Source organism: Ctenocephalides felis, unplaced genomic scaffold (assembly GCF_003426905.1).
Source record: "Ctenocephalides felis isolate EL2017-DRISC unplaced genomic scaffold, ASM342690v1 CF-g0.4_SCAFFOLD_00845, whole genome shotgun sequence".
NCBI classification, from domain to species: Eukaryota; Metazoa; Arthropoda; class Insecta; order Siphonaptera; family Pulicidae; genus Ctenocephalides; species Ctenocephalides felis.
The window spans coordinates 82,720,088-82,736,647 of NW_020536999.1; the positions used below are offsets into that span (position 1 = coordinate 82,720,088).

Here is a 16,560-nt window from a genome sequence, read left to right on the forward strand (position 1 = left end):
ATATGCAAAAAATGGAAGTTTTTGAAAGAACGAAGCATCCCATTTGAATGATTAAAAAACTTTTGGCTTGTACTGACGAAGCGATTATTTTTGCGAGAAGCAAAAAAAATATTTTTTTTAATTAAAATTTTAATTTTAGTTACCATTCTAAATCTCTATACTTTTAATAAATAATTTTAACTTTGCAATTCAGTTCATATAATTCCTAGAGTTATGAGAAAAGGTCCTTCATTCTAACTCTACTTGATTAAGTTTTGTTTATTCACATTGATGTAAACTTATATAAACGTTATATCCAATTCATACTCTTATATTTTGTCTGTAAAATAAGAATGAAGTTACACTATTTATAAGAATATATTTGAAAACATTTAATATTCCTTGAATATTTCATTACGGTGCGGGAAGTTCCAGCAATTTGCTTAAAGACACAGTACCATACACCACAAGTTGTTAGATTGAAGGACACAAACAGTTTTAGATGATTCATTAACCAAAACCAATAACCAAGTTGTTAAAAACTATTTTAAACATAGTAGTTGTTGTCCAAAGAAGTTTCAAGGAAACAATAGTCAAATGTAAGAGAAGCTGAAAATTTTAAATGTGATAGTATGACCAAATTAGTACAGTACCATAAATCTCGTAAAAAATGTGGCATGCTTTGCAGTGTATAAACCATCCATGTAATTAGTGTTAGCTTCTCCTTTTAATCATATATATACCACATACTTCCACATTTACAATCAGTTTGGTGGGTCAGCTAGTATATAAATATATACATCTTATATATAAAATTCTTCTGTACGAGTGTATGATTTGATACTTCTCCTAAACGGTTATTCGGATTTTTATAATTCTTTTTAGAGTTTGTCAAAGGAAATTGTTGAAATTTAATGAACGAAAAAACAATAGTAATATTGCAGTAATAACTGGCAAAAATTACAAAAAAAAACATTTATCATTGTTTGACATTGAAAACATTTGAACTGTCATCTGCTAGAAATGTCAATTCAGTTGAAATTCGAATTTAGCTGTAATTATGAGCCTAGATAATATTAGAATATAATATACAAGAAAAATGTAATGTCTACATTATTATTGCCGAAAAGCAGCTGAGATGTGCCAGGGATTAAAATAATATAAAATACAGTCAACAGTAGATGCTTGGCAGATTAAATTATATAATTCAGTTTAATAAATAACGCAATAAGTCCAAAATTGCATATAAATTATTTTTTTAAACTTATGCATGTTGCATTTTGGTTTACTTTACTGAAATTTAACAATACGAAAGAATATTTCTACTTATTAAAAAAATGATTTAGAATTTTGTTTCATGTGTCAAAAATTCATTTGTTTGGCATTGGATTTGAAATATTTAGTTAGTTGATCGTAGATTGAGTAGAGCACATATGAACTAGATATTACAAATTAATTCAGCTAAGATTTGAACATAAACAATAATGTTTATTAAATTATTAGTTAGATATGGGTACAGGACAACGTCTGTTGGGCCATCTAGTATATATATATACACACACACATATATATATATATATATATATCTATATATATTGTGGCGTGTGCAGATACCTTATTCAAATAGTAGCATCAGGTGTGTTTAGGTTTATGCTACTGTACATCTCCTAATTTAAGATGTTTAGACAAATACACACGCACACCTTACAATATATATATATATATATATATATCTTTGTGTTATAAAAACAACTCACACACAGGTTCTAATATAATAAGTTGAAGTGTATTAACCTATTAACGAAATTCCACCTGTGCTGTAGGTACATCTACATTTATACATATATACATATATATATATATATATATATATATATATATATATATATAATGTGTGTATATATAGAAAAGTCTTAATCCCTAAAAACAATATGATATGCAGGAAAAGAAAAGAAAAAGTTCAAATATTGGATTATCTTTCACGTGGCTTCCTAACAGATGCTGGTCGAGGATTTTGTTCAGTATAGTTTTAGAAACACTGGTTTAATAATAAATGTGTTATATAATTAAATTAGAGCGGTATCGAACGATTTAGAATGACTTGAAACGTTAGTTAAATATGAAATTAAAAAATTGGTACGCCTAGAAAAAATATAAATTACTACGCCAGCTACAAATAAATAATAAAAAAAAAAATATTGGATATAAGTACAGGGTATCCCAGAACCTAATGACAAACCGAAGCGGGGTGATAGTATTGACCTTAACTGCCCTGAATAGAATTAGAGAAAAAATTTAACTCTGTTTGGAAATTATGAGCTATTAAGTGCAACCTAAGGCTTTTGTGGACATATAACTATTTTTGGTTATTGTGCTTAATTTTCATTAATTTTGTCATTTAAACTTTGGATTCGTAACCGTGAATAACATTTCTAGGACAAACAATAACACAATTGCCTCAAATTTTGAAGAATTAAGACTTTTTGTTGAACCATGATTTAAAATTTTTAAAATCGGTCGACTTGGACAGGTTTGACTTCTTTAGAAATTGTACTGAAGTGTGTTGGCACGTTTCACCAAAAGTTGGCGGATTTAATCATGATGGTAAAATGATTAAAAACTTTGTTATTTGAAATTTTTCGAGTAAGAAATGAAACCTTAAAACAGGTATTTCTATCAGTATGGATCAACCGACATGAAAATGTATCAAACACTTGAAAACGATTCAAAATTTAAAAAAAAATTTTAAAATCCTATTTTCAAAAATATTTAAGTTTTCAAAAAAAATCCTGAGCTTTTAAAATATATCAGTATTTCCTACAAGGATTTTTTTCACTATTTTCAACTTGCAAATTTTTCAAAAGTTTTCAAAATTTTCAAAAATTCTCAACAAAAATCTTTTTTTCTTTTCTGAGTTTTTTTAAATTTTAAATTATGACATTATTTTTAAATGTTTTCAAAATTGTTCTCTCAAAATTGTTCCAAAGAATTTTATTTTTCTTTTCCGAGCTTTTAAAAATTTTAAATTATGGTATTATTTTCAAATGTGTTCAAAATTGTTCTATCAAAATTCTTTCAAAAAATCTTATTTTTCTTTTCTGAGCTTTTAATAATTTTAAGTTACTTTCAATTGTGTTAAAAATTGTTCAAATTGTGTGTGTGTATGTGTATGTATGTGCGGACACAATTTTCGGTCGACGGTTTCGAGAACACGGATCAAAAAATTTGCCTGATTAGTCTTTGGCAAAAGCAGGTTGAATCGTTTGGGAGATACTGGACAAAAAGTGCCAAAAATGGTAATTCAGTTTTTGAGAGAACCGAGGGTCCGATTTGAATGATTTAAGAAAAAATTTATTTGTATTGACAAAATGAAGAACTGATGGAATTCTTGGTAAGGCAGATCTAGCGGTTTTGGAGATCCAATAAAAAAAGTGAAAAAAAGCCATTTAGCGAACAAAAATGATGATTAAACATATGCAGACGAATTATCACATATTTTCTAGATATTTTTGCAATAGGAACAAATTTTGTTTACTTTTCTATGTGTACCAATGATTAGCCGGTTAACTGCGTCGCAGCGACGACGCGCTTCAATATTTTGTTTCTACACAGCTAACGTATTGCGATTGCTTCGAAACAAAGTTAGAAATTTCCAAAATATTTCAAAGTATATAAAACAATTAATTTTTTCAAAAAGATCATTTTTTTCAAAAATTCGTTCTAAACGAGTTCTAATTTTTGGTACGGGAAGTTTCACTAATTTGCCTTAAGGCACGATGCTATGCACCACTAGTTTTTCACTTGCTGTTGGTATCATGCAGCAGTGATATCTAAACGTTTTGCCATACAAAACTAAGTTATTAAGGGCAGTCTCACACTAAGCAAGATTACGGACCTATCCTTGGTTGTGGGATTCACTATTTATATATGTATATATGTATATATATATATATATATATATATATATATAATATGTATTTGTGGAGTGGATATTAAGATTGGTATCTTGACAGTTGCTGACAAATTGGATGACATGTAAACATACGGGTCTTAAGCGCTTATATCACTTCTGTATATATGTATATATGATATATATATATATATATATATATATATATATATATATTTATATAAAAGTAGAGGAGACAAGGGTTAAACATATTTTTACCATCAATTTTTTTTTAATTTTATAAATATTGAGCAAAGTGTTACTACTATCCTCTTTTATTATTATAGTGTCAAATTTTAGAAAATTGAAACAAAATTAGCAATAACTAATTTATAACAAAATTATATACATATACATAAATGTACAGGAGACCAGGGCTAAACATGTCGTTACCATCAAACAGTTCAATTTTTTTTCAAATTTTATAAATATTGTTGTGTCGTTATTATCATTTATTATATTAGTTTTATTAATATAATATTATCTTTTAGAAAATTGTTTACTAAATTAACCAAGGCGGGTGGCGAGGACGTGCCTGTGCTCGTTCAGTCAATTTCAAGATTTTTTTCTTGATTTATCAAATTTTTATTTATTGAAAATTTTCTGTCATTCCAAATCATTGATTTACTAAATTTCTGATTTGTTTCTTTAGTCACTCGTTTAGTTTATAATTGTTATGTCAAATCTTAATGAATATTAGTAAAAAAATACATCTAACTTTTGTTTATTATATACTAAATTTCAAACCAATAATATTTATTGTTCTATTATTAAAAGTATACTGTTATTATTATCCAGGGCGGTTGGCGAGGACTTGTTTTAAGATTACGTTATAAGACCAGTTGACTTGAAGATATTTCTCTTAAGTTTAAATCATTTTATCAATATAGTGCTGAATTATTATAAAAATATAAAATTACTGCTATTTTTTTTAATTCCTATTTGAAACCAACTGATTTTTTTCATAAATTATTTGTTGTTGATTTACTTAATTACTGATTCAGACTAATTTTTGTTTTTTTTTGTTACTGATTACTTAAATTACTAACTCAGTAAACTTTTATCTTAATTTATTCAATGACTTAATGATAAATTAAATTATTTGATTTTTTCAAATTCTATGTAATAAAAAAAAATTCAATAATTTATGAATTTTAAAAATCAATTATAAAATACAAAATTTAAATCACAAGTTATTAAAGCAATCATAAATAGAAAATAATAATTTAGAAATTCATAAATGACGTATGGTTAACCATGCATTTATTTACTCCTGTCTTTTTGATATTATTTACCCTGTTCTCCGCTATATTTTTTTTATATACATATATATATATATATATATATATGTGTGTGTGTGTATATATATGTTTGTATATATAATTAAATATGATGTTTCTTGATTATCTTTAAATGGAATTGTATTATCTTATTTAGACGTAACATAATACTAGGCCCTTATACAATTATATACATACACACACGCATATTGTATATATATATATATATATATATATATATATAAATTATTTTTTAAATATTTGATTATATTCTATTTAATTATGAATGTTCGTCATAAGTTATGAATTATCAATTTTCTTTTCAATTATGTCTATGCCACTCGTACTAACTTTTAATTAAGCGCTTAACTGATAAATACAAAGTTATTTTTCGATTTGTTTTACTAATTTTCCGAATTTTGTTATTGCTAGAAAATCCGATCTACAGAAATACAATGTTTTCCCAATGTATTACAACGTATTATTAAAACTATTATTTAAACATTTATCTAATAAATTTGTTATGAAAAACCTAACAATTATTTGAAACTAATTTCTTAATATAATTTCAAGTTAAATTTTTTTTTAATAAAATTGAAACAATAGCAAATAAAAAAAAACTGATTCACAAATCCATTAATCAAAATCAAATTGAAAAAATCACAAATAAAAAAAATCAGCTAATTCACCACAATCTATTAATTAAATAATCCATAATTAAATAAATAAAAAATATCCACGAGATAAAAGCTTCGTAACTTGAATATTATGTTATATTCGAACAAAGTATATTTGAAAACATGAAAAAAATCGTGAATTAAAGATTCAGATTCCGATCCATTTAACAATTTAACAAAAAATCCATAGAATTAAGAAATCCATGAATTCAAAAACTCTTAGAATAAGCTTTATATCCTTAAAAATCTATTACTAAGTTAAAAAATCTATAAATTGAAAATACGAAAAATATAAAAAAATATCAGTTAAAACATTAAAAACAAATCCCTATATAGATTTGTTAACTTCATGTAGGGTTAGTTATAGTAATTGAAAAAATATCGAAAATGGTAATCATTCACGTTTCAGAGATCAAAAAAACTTCAAAATGCTCAAAAATCTATTTTTTTTTTCAAAGTTTTCAAAAAGGTTTAAACCTTTTTTAAAAAAAAATAGTATAAGATAATTTAATAAGTTCCAGCAATTTGCCTTAAGACACGATGCCATGCACTACTAGTTTTAAAATATTCATGATATATCCTTTTTCTTACCTTAGTATAAGATTACTAACACTGCAAACTAATCAGACACCTGAAAATTAAATTAAAACATATTGCACACTAACGAAGCTTGATAAATGAAATTAAATAATTACCAATTAAGGTAAAACCCTTCTTCAACTTTGCATAACCTTAAAGATCAACTCTTCCTCAACCAGCACCATCTTTCGACTTTTCACTCTCGTGTGAGTGAAGGTCATAGACCTTACACTACATGGACTGATATACCTCATATGTTTTTCATTTTATAAAGTGTCTAAAGATAGAAGGGTACTGTGACGTTACTTAGTGAACGAGCGTTGCAGACAATCGTGGAACTCTCCCGATTGATTAAATGTCATATGTCCTATGTCACATGCTTAACTTAAAAGTAAATATTCTATGCTCAATTTTCGTGAACAATAATGGATATTACATATCTATTATATAAAAATAAGTCGGGTTTTCCTTCCTGACGATATAACTCTAGAACGCACAAACCGATTTCGACGATTTTGCATTCGTTGGAAAGGTCTCGGACTCCGTGAGGTTTATAGCAAAGAAAATTGAAGAAAGATTTCGACAGAAAAGCGGAAAACACTTTCTTTTTTCACATACAGCGTCATCTCTGATACTTAGCATGTACTACAAACTAATATTTTTGTTTGACTGATACTCATTGGTTTGACAGCTACTCATTGTTCTCTGCTCAGTTAATTTCATGTGACAAACCGGCATTGTGTTCACTGTGAAATTGTGCAAAAAAAGTAAAAAAAAATAAATTCCTAACATTTCAGTTGGAAACCATCAAATCAATCACGCGTATTGTGCAAATTTTTATTCAATTTTAACAGCAGGCAATTTTTTTCTTCATCTTTCAATCACCAAACGAAATGTTATATAAAAAGAAACCATCTGGTGGTGAAAGGGAGTTTGCCCGGTTTGCTAGTTATATTATATATTATGCATCGTAATATGACATTTAATCAATCGGGAGTGTTGCACGATTGTCGGCAACGTTCGTTCAAGCAATGAAGTCACAGTCGATTAGCAGTCATAGACCTTATATTACATGGACTGATAATCGAGGGGAAAATAAGTGTCTAAAGATAGAAGGGACTGTGACGTAACATTTATGAGCGAACATTGCTGACGACAATCGCGGACTCTCACGATTGATTAAATGTTATATGTCATTTGTTTAATTTTAATAATATAATGGCAATTGTGATGACTGATAATTTTGTAAGAAATGATATTAATAATATTTCCCCTGGAAAACAAATGTACATAAAATCGAATCTACCTTTTAAATTTGGTTTATATACTATAAGGCCTATGTTAGGCACGTGGCATATGACATGTGACATTTGAACAATCGGGAGACGTCACTGTCCCTTCTATGTTTGAGCACTATATACAATGGAAAACATATGAGGACTATCAGTCCATGTAGTGTAAGGTCTAAGGTGCCGCCTAACTTTTCGTTCTTTCGCAATTAGTCGTTTCTATCTAATTAAATATGATTTTTCAACTGTCAAGACATCTCGTTTTTCTTTAGAATGATTTTGTTGTTTTTCTTCTTAATGACACAAAGAAATTTCTCCCGAATCAACTTATCTTAATCTTTCTCGAGAAATATTATTATTAGATTAAAATTCACTATCTGATGGACAAACACTCGACGAAAGAGGCGGAAGATGGTACTTTTGAGAGTAGTCCGGGAGGCATAGACATAAATGAAAAATATCTAGTAGTATTTAAATACGCTTTGAATAATACATCTATGTTACGTTATTTTTGTCCGGGAGGCCTAGACACAGTTAGAAATTATTTAGTAATATTTGGGCCTATTCTCGGATAACAATGCTATATTAAGTCATAACTTTCCCAAAGTTATATATCATAAAAAATAAGACTAAGTTGAAGATTAGCTATATTTTGTGTTTCCATTTTATTTTGATAATTCTTACATACTTGATGATGGATCTCAACGTGCTGATAGCCAGAAAACTTAGTATAAACTAGGTGCAAGTGGCATTTTACCCTAAGGCATGAAATTTTCTATATATGTAAATAGTAGATTTAATCAATAAACTAGTGGTATATGGAATGTCGTATCTTAATGAAGTATTCGAGGAATATTAAATGTTCTCAAATAGATTATTATAAATACTATAACATGCATTATTCTCCTAGCGGTGTATGGCATCGTGCCTTAAGGCAAATTGCTGGAACTTCCCGTACCGTAACATAATGTTCGAGGAGTATTAAATGTTTCCAAATAGATTATTATAAATACTGTTACTTTCATTATTTGTATTTTATAGACAAAATATAAGAGCTTATAAATTGTACGATGACGTTTATATAAGCTTACATGAAAAGTAAATAAACAAAAAACTTAATGAAGCGGAGCTAGAATGAAGGATCTTATCACATATTTGTAAGAATTATATAAACTGAGTTGCAAAGTTAAAATTATTTATTTAAAGTATATAAGTGAGCTTTAGAACTTTAGCCAGAATTAAAATTAAAATCCGAATAATGTTTGAAATCAAAAAAAAAATATTTTCAAAATTGACATATTTTTTCCCCATATTTTAGTTAACATAAGCAGAAAGTTTTTTTAATCATTCAAATCGGATGCTTAGTTCTTTCAAAAACTGCCACTTTTTGCACATTTTGCTCAGTATCTCCGAAACGATTAGACCTGCCATTGCCAAAAACTAATCACCACTTCTCCTCATTATTACGAATTGAATGTTTTTCAGATCATTCAAATCGGATGCTCCGTTCTCTGAAAAACTCGATTTCTATCTTCTGCATTCTTTGCTCCGTATCTCCGAAACGGCTGGACCTACCTTTGCCAAAAACTAATTTTTATCAATAGGAATTAAATGTTTTTTATATCGTCGGTTAATCTGTGCGCCAGAAAACGTACACGAAAAATTGTATCCACACAAATACACACACATACATATTCATTTTTTCTAAGGTATGCTAAAATGTTCGGAAATTCTCGAAACGTGAAGATTGGCAAAACTTCTCAATTTCGATTTTTGGACGATTACAATAGCTTACCCTACGAAAAGTTAATAAAATAAACTAGTTAAGTTAATTTCGTTAACAAGTTAAAGAAATATTTTCAAAACTTTAAAGAATTTTTATAACAACCATTTTCATAGGCCTATAATATTTTAGGATGCCCGTCTTGATCATAAATTCTCATTGCGCAAAGTTACATTGAAATCGTCAGAAGGTTTTTGAATTTTTAAAATCGGTACAGCATTTTTTGCGAGAACGTGAACGAAAAATTTTACACTTTTCTGCTAGTCGCAAAGAAACGACTTCGCCGATCGTCACATAAATCGTTTTTTATCAAATGGCTTTTAAATTTTTGAAATCGGTTCAGTCGTTCTTGAGAAAACGTCGACAAACAGTGTCTTTTGTCTCACACACAATTTTTCTAATTTTGTGACAAACGATTCAGAAAAACTTGAAATCAACGATTCCGATGATCAAACAAACTCATATACTTCGCCTTAATCAATATTTATATTAGCCAGAATCACTTCCGATAAATGAGCAATAGCCCAAGAGGCATGGGCAAAATTGTTACAAATACAAAAAATGCATGTAAATCTTTACATTAGTTTGACTTTACGCTTATTTTATTTATAACTGCAACACTTCAGTATATATTATTTGGAAATGTTATATTTCGGGTCTATAATCGTATGAGTTGGTAGTCAAACACTGTCAAAATACTATGCGTGATCAGGCGTTTTGCACATAAAACCTAACCTCCAAAAGGCGCAAACCTCACAATATTATCTTTAGTCAGACTTCACGCAAATGTTATCAAAGTGACTTTAAAAAGGTGTGATAAAATTGTTATTTGGCATTTGGGTATTTTAGAGGTTACATTTTATGGGCAAACAGCCTGATCGCTCTGCAAATGTATAGATTTTTAACAGTTCATGACTACCAAGCCACACATAACATAAAAAATATCATTGAGAATAGCTATTACTTTTTTTTTAATATGCTAAAAAATTTATATTTTTAGCTAATTAAAAAAATTGTTTGCTTATTACAAAGAAAGTACTCCGTCTCTAGAATGGCTTTTAAATTTTGGAAATCGGTCCAGCCGTTTTTGAGAAAACCTTGACGAACAGTATTTTTATCTAACACATTTTTTCTTATTTTGTTGTCAAACGATTCAGAAAAATTTGAAATTAACGATTCCAATTATCAAACAAACTCATATACTTCTCCTTAACCAATATTACTTCCGATAAATGAGCAATAGTCCAAGAGGCACGGACAAAATTGTAACAAATATAAAAAATGTATGTAAATGTTAACAATAGCATATTTTGTGCATCATAATTTTATAAAAAAATAAAAAAAATAATAAATAAATTAAGTATTTATCTATAAGACTGAGGGCCATAGACACGGTTTAAGTTTATGAGAAACTACAAATTTTGTATTGTAATAAATTTATATGAAAATTGTAACAAATATATACTAAATGTAAATAAATGTTATAAATAGTACATTTGATGTATCTAATAGTCCAATAGGCATCATAAATAAAAAAAATCACTTTCATTCAATTTAGTAGACTTAGGCATAGACACAAAAAAGTTAACAAAAAAATTGTAAATTTATACTTCATACATCTGTTATTAAAAAGATATGTAAAGGTTTATAGAAGATTTACTGATATAAGTTTAGAATATTTTTTTAACAGATGCGTTAGTCCGTTAGATATAGACATAGAGTAGATAGATATAGTGTATGAGTTTTACGAGGACTTTATTTTTCTATCATTTATATTTTATTTTCACTTTTTTTATTATTATTTTTATTCATATTTTAAGTCTAACACTTCTGAATTTATATTAAAAACTATGTAGGTTAGTTTTTGTTTGATAAATGTCAAATTTTTTCCAACTTAAAACCGTTACGTTAGTTTTTTTTCAAAATTTGTTATGTACTTAACTTTTTATAACCACTATCTTATTCTAAAATTTTGGTTTAACTCAAATTGATTTGTTTCATTTTTTTTCTTGATTTTGTTTCTTTTTATCTTGATTTTGTTTCTTTTTATCTTGATTTTGTTGTATTTTTTCTTGATTTTGTTTCATCTTTTTCTTGATTTTGTTTCATCTTTTTCTTGATTTTGTTTCATTTTTTTCTTGATTTTGTTTCATTTTTTTCTTGAATTTGTTTCATTTTTTTCTTGATTTTGTTTTATTTTTTCCTTGATTTTATTTAATTTTTTCTTGATATTGTTCCATTTTTCTCTTGATTTTGTTTCCTGATGTTTGTTTGTTTTCATATTGTTTCTACAATTTTGTCTATAACTGCTAGAACAACAGCAACTAGACCTGCTTTTTCAAAAAACTATCTGGATCATACAAATCGGCATAGGCGTTTTTTTTAAAAAAAAAAACGTTGATGAAAACAATAAACTCCTATATACATATTACGCAAACACCAATACTGAAACTGTATTCCATAAATTCACCAAAAATTAATCAAATCCAATTAACAAACAAATCAATCCGAATGCAAATTAGCACGATCCTATTTTATCATTTGGGTCTCCCTCCCTCCAACTCCTCCAACTCTCTCTCCTTTAACGACAACGTGATGAGATACAAACGGAATAAGACACAGATTAATTTTGCAGCCGTTACCAAAACGATTTCTTAAACGTTAACCGCCATTAAACTTGTACAAAGTTTTGGCGTAAAATCGAATCCCACACCAATCCACCCCACTCTCCCTAGAAATAAAGGAAATTTGTTTTCGACAACTTGGAAAACAGTTTAGGATAAACCTTTACGGAAAGGACTGGTAATAAATTAAGAATAGTCGTGAAGAATGGCTTGGAGTGGTGGGGAGTTGACCAGCGAGTTAGCAGTTGACCTAGTGCCACCTAGAAAATAAAACACTTGAAAATAATCTGATAATTTGTTACTCTTCTTTATCATTTACAAAGTGATAAATAATTTTTATGAATTTATCTGTATTCCAATCCCATCCTTTCTTCTGTTGATTCGGTAAACAATTGATCATCCTGGTTGAACCTTGGTCCAACTCGTCATCTGGCCTCAAAAAGTATGTCCAATGGGTAACCAGATTCTTTACTATTTGTAAATCTGGTATCAATTTGCACCTAGGTGTCTTTTTTTATCCAGACACCTTATCTTTTTTCTCTTCCTCCAGTGTATAGTTGATCATGTTAGTTTGAGTTGTCGTTTTCCATTCTTTTTTTGTCCCAGCAGTAGCGTCTAATTGGATGACCAGATCTTTGATTATTCATAAATCTATAATTATTTTACTCACAACAATATCAACCCACATTGAGTTTTTCATCCATTGGCTTAATTTTTATGGATTTCTTTTATTGTACAGGTCCTTCTAGTCCACCTTGTTTCTTTTTAGGACTACATCCAAAAAGAAACCACATTGTTAATAAATCTAATCTATCATTCAAAGACCACAGTTTTTTTTACAGTACAGTTGGTTTTCCTGGTACGAGCTGTCTTCTTATCCCAAAAATTGAATCTAATTGTGGACTAGATACAAATCTTTTCTTATTTATTTAATTCCTTTTCCAACTACTTCATATTCTAGTTTTTCATGCAATTAATAACCTTGGCAGGAATTGTCTTCTCGTACCAAAAAATTGCGTTCAATTGGACACCAGATTTCTATTTATTCATAACTACTTTAACTGGTAACAGTTTCTATTCAATCATCTGCTAATAATATTCTCCTTTGTTCCTTCTTCCCAACACTTGTATACCTTGGCCCGAGTTGTCTTCTTGTACCAAAAACTGCTTCCAATAGAAAACGATCTCTTATTCAAAAACACTTTACTGGTATCAATTTCTATCTATCCATCTTTCACTGATACCACTGATTACCATGGTTCTATTCCATTTCTTTATGCAGTTGCTAACTTTGATAGGAGTGGTCTTCTGGTCCAAAAAGTGCGTTGAATTTGGACACCAGATCTCATACGATTTATAACATTTTCAAAAATACTTTCCTGGTATCAATTTCTATCTATCCGTCTTCCAATGACTGCGTCCAATTGCGGATCTTATCTCCTGTTTCTTGTTCCAGTGTACATCTGATCACCATAACAAGTAGTCTTTTTGACTCAAATTCTACATCCAATTGAGGAATACCAACTTCATCTTTATATTTACCAAATCCATGACAACATTAGATAAAACAAAAATTTCTAATTCTAATTCATCCAATGACAACCTGTTTCTTTTTCTACTTCCAGTGTACAGCTGGTCACCATGGTCCGAGTGGTCTCCATGTTCTGAAGACTGCGTCCAATTGCGGACCAGAACATGCGAGATCTACGACGACTATCCCATCGAAGATGACGATTTGGACCTGCCTCCATCATTATCATCATCTTCTTCATCGTCCTCGAGTAGGATCAAGAGATCCTTAGAGGCTCTTTCTCAAACCAGTGGAATCAGGAATTCCCTCTGCTCCGGGAAGGATAAGCAGATCGCCCAGTGCAGGACTGATGATTGCAAGATGAAAAATCAAGGTAAGTGGGAGAGATGACAAACTAGTGGTGTATGGTAGTAAGTGAATGGATGCGAGACATTTCAGACATTTTTATTTACAATGATGCTTAAATTGTTTGATTGGCATGAATGAGGTAAATAACAAATTTGTTCAAGATTGATTTATCTACAGGGTTTTTTTATGTCAAATAACTCTAGAGCAACTCAGTATACTCTAAAATCAACGCAGAATACTTAAATATAGGTAATAAATGACTGAAGCAACCTAAATTGAAATTTAGCTATTTTGAGAGATCTTGTTGAGATAAATCTAATGTTTTTTAATTTTTTGACATTTTTTTTTGTGTAGTCGTTAATGAAAAAAAGTGGGCGAAAGATCGAAAAATTGTCTCACATACACACATATTTGGTATCACTTGATTCAGAATGACTTTTAAAGTCAAGAAACGAAAAAATTAGCAAGGGTTTTTATATCTGAAACATTAACTTCTCGTGTCGCAAATATTCTTACCAAATTTCATATGTGTATTTAGTACGTCCTAAAAATTTGTTTACAAATTTTGTACGAATTTTTTTGTTGCTATTTTTTTATAATGCGGCATTAACTAGTTGTGCATGGCATCGTGTTTTAAGGCAAATTGCTGGCACTTCCCTAACCAAAAATTTTAATTTTTAAAAAAGATTCAATTTTCTTTTAGAACTCTGAAAAAACGATGTTTGTCCATCAAAATGGCACTTTTTTTACTGAATCTCCGAAATCGCTAGATCTGCCTTACCAAAATTTTCATTAGTTCTTCATTTCGTTAATACAAATAAAATATTTTTTGAATCATTCAAATCGGATGCTCCGTTTCCTCAAAAACTGAATTAGCGTTTTGGCACTTTTTGCGCTGTATCTTCGAAACGGCTGGACCTGCCTTTACCAAAAACGAATCAACTCGTTTCCTCATCAATATGAATCGAATTTTTGTTTAAATATTCAAATCGGTTGACACGTTTTCCCGAAATCGTCGACGGAAATTTGTATTCGCACACACACATACATACACATACACATACATACACATATACATACACACCCACATAAATCAAATTTTTTTTAAGGTATGCCAAAATATTCCTTTGAAACGTAAAGATATATAAAAAATTTCATTTTCGATTTTTTCGCGATTACTATAACCAACCCTACGGAAAGTTTTTACTGTTTTTCACCTCCAACCGTTTTTTTATAGCTATTTTAGTAATAGCTAATAAATTATCGGTTTTTTTTCTTAATTCAAAAATTAATAAATTAATGAAAGCGCGATAATCGTCTATTATATATATATAAAAATAAGTCGGGTTTTCCTTCCTGACGAAATAACTCGAGAACGCACGAACCGATTTCGACAATTTTGCATTCGTTGGAAAGGTCTCGGGCTCCGCAAGGTTTATAGCTAAGAAAATTAGTGGTGCATCGTGCCCTAAGGCAAATTGCTGGAACTTCACGCACCATAATTAAAAATTCGAGTAATGACATTAGTGAGAATTATCAGAATTATGCTTGGTTAAGTCAACGAGCAATTCTGGCCGCAAAGAATAATGATGTACATGCACTGAATTTCACCATTCAATCAAAAATTGCTGGCGATTTGGAAACATACCAATGATTCCGACTGGTCTTCCGTTTGACTACAAACGATTGCAATTTCCAGTTCGCCTTGCAAGGCCAATGGCTTAGTGTTTGCGGGATAAATTTCAAATAGATTATTTAGAAAATCATTATTTTTCACATGGGCAGTTATACGTTGCCTGTTCACGAGTTGGAAAACCATCCGCTTTATTAGTCAGACCAAAAAACAAAAAATGTGGTTTACCAAAGAGCACTTCAATGAAACGGATAATCTGAGGATTCACTTTCATTTACTTAGAGAAGTTCAACTAAAAAATACTTCATTTTTGTAATCGAAATAAATTCATTACTGTTGTGTAATAAAATCAAATTTTTCCTTTTCAAATATAAAACAAACAAAAAATTTCTTCATCTTTCTCACGAAACCATCTTGTGGCGAAACGGAGTTCGTCGGGTTTGCCAGTATTTTAATAAAATCTTGAAACTTTAAATGTGCCAATTCAATTAGAATATCAATAGTTTCAGATTAGGTTGGCTCTTGCAAAGAGTATTAATTTTACCCAGGAATATTTGTGGCATGCTTTGCAGTGGGTAAACTATTCATTTTCATTACCACAACCACATTGATTGATTGCGTCCACTTAACTCTATGTTAAACATTTTATACTTTTTAGAAATATTTTTTATGGCAAAACCACCTTCGCCGGGTCAGCTAGTATATATATATATACATATATATATATATATATATACTATATATATACATATATGTATATATATATATATATATATATATATATATTTAATGGCGGATCATTATAATGGGAAATTCTTAGAGATATGGAAAATCTTTTCAAAGTATTATACGATATCAAAGAAATTATATATAAAGGTAAATCCAGAC

At 29.1% G+C, this 16,560-nt stretch overlaps 1 protein-coding gene across 1 annotated transcript in view; it reads right to left on the bottom strand.

Annotated features, from left to right (window-relative positions):
• The window catches only part of LOC113391066 (receptor-type tyrosine-protein phosphatase kappa-like), a 17,146-nt gene extending 3,235 nt beyond the window's left edge, over positions 1–13,911 (bottom strand). Inside the window, exon 1 of the mRNA XM_026627040.1 lies at positions 13,764–13,911. Coding sequence (XP_026482825.1) covers positions 13,764–13,911 — 148 coding nt within the window. The remainder of the gene's footprint in view (positions 1–13,763) is intronic.
• Positions 13,912–16,560: the final 2,649 nt, after the last annotated feature.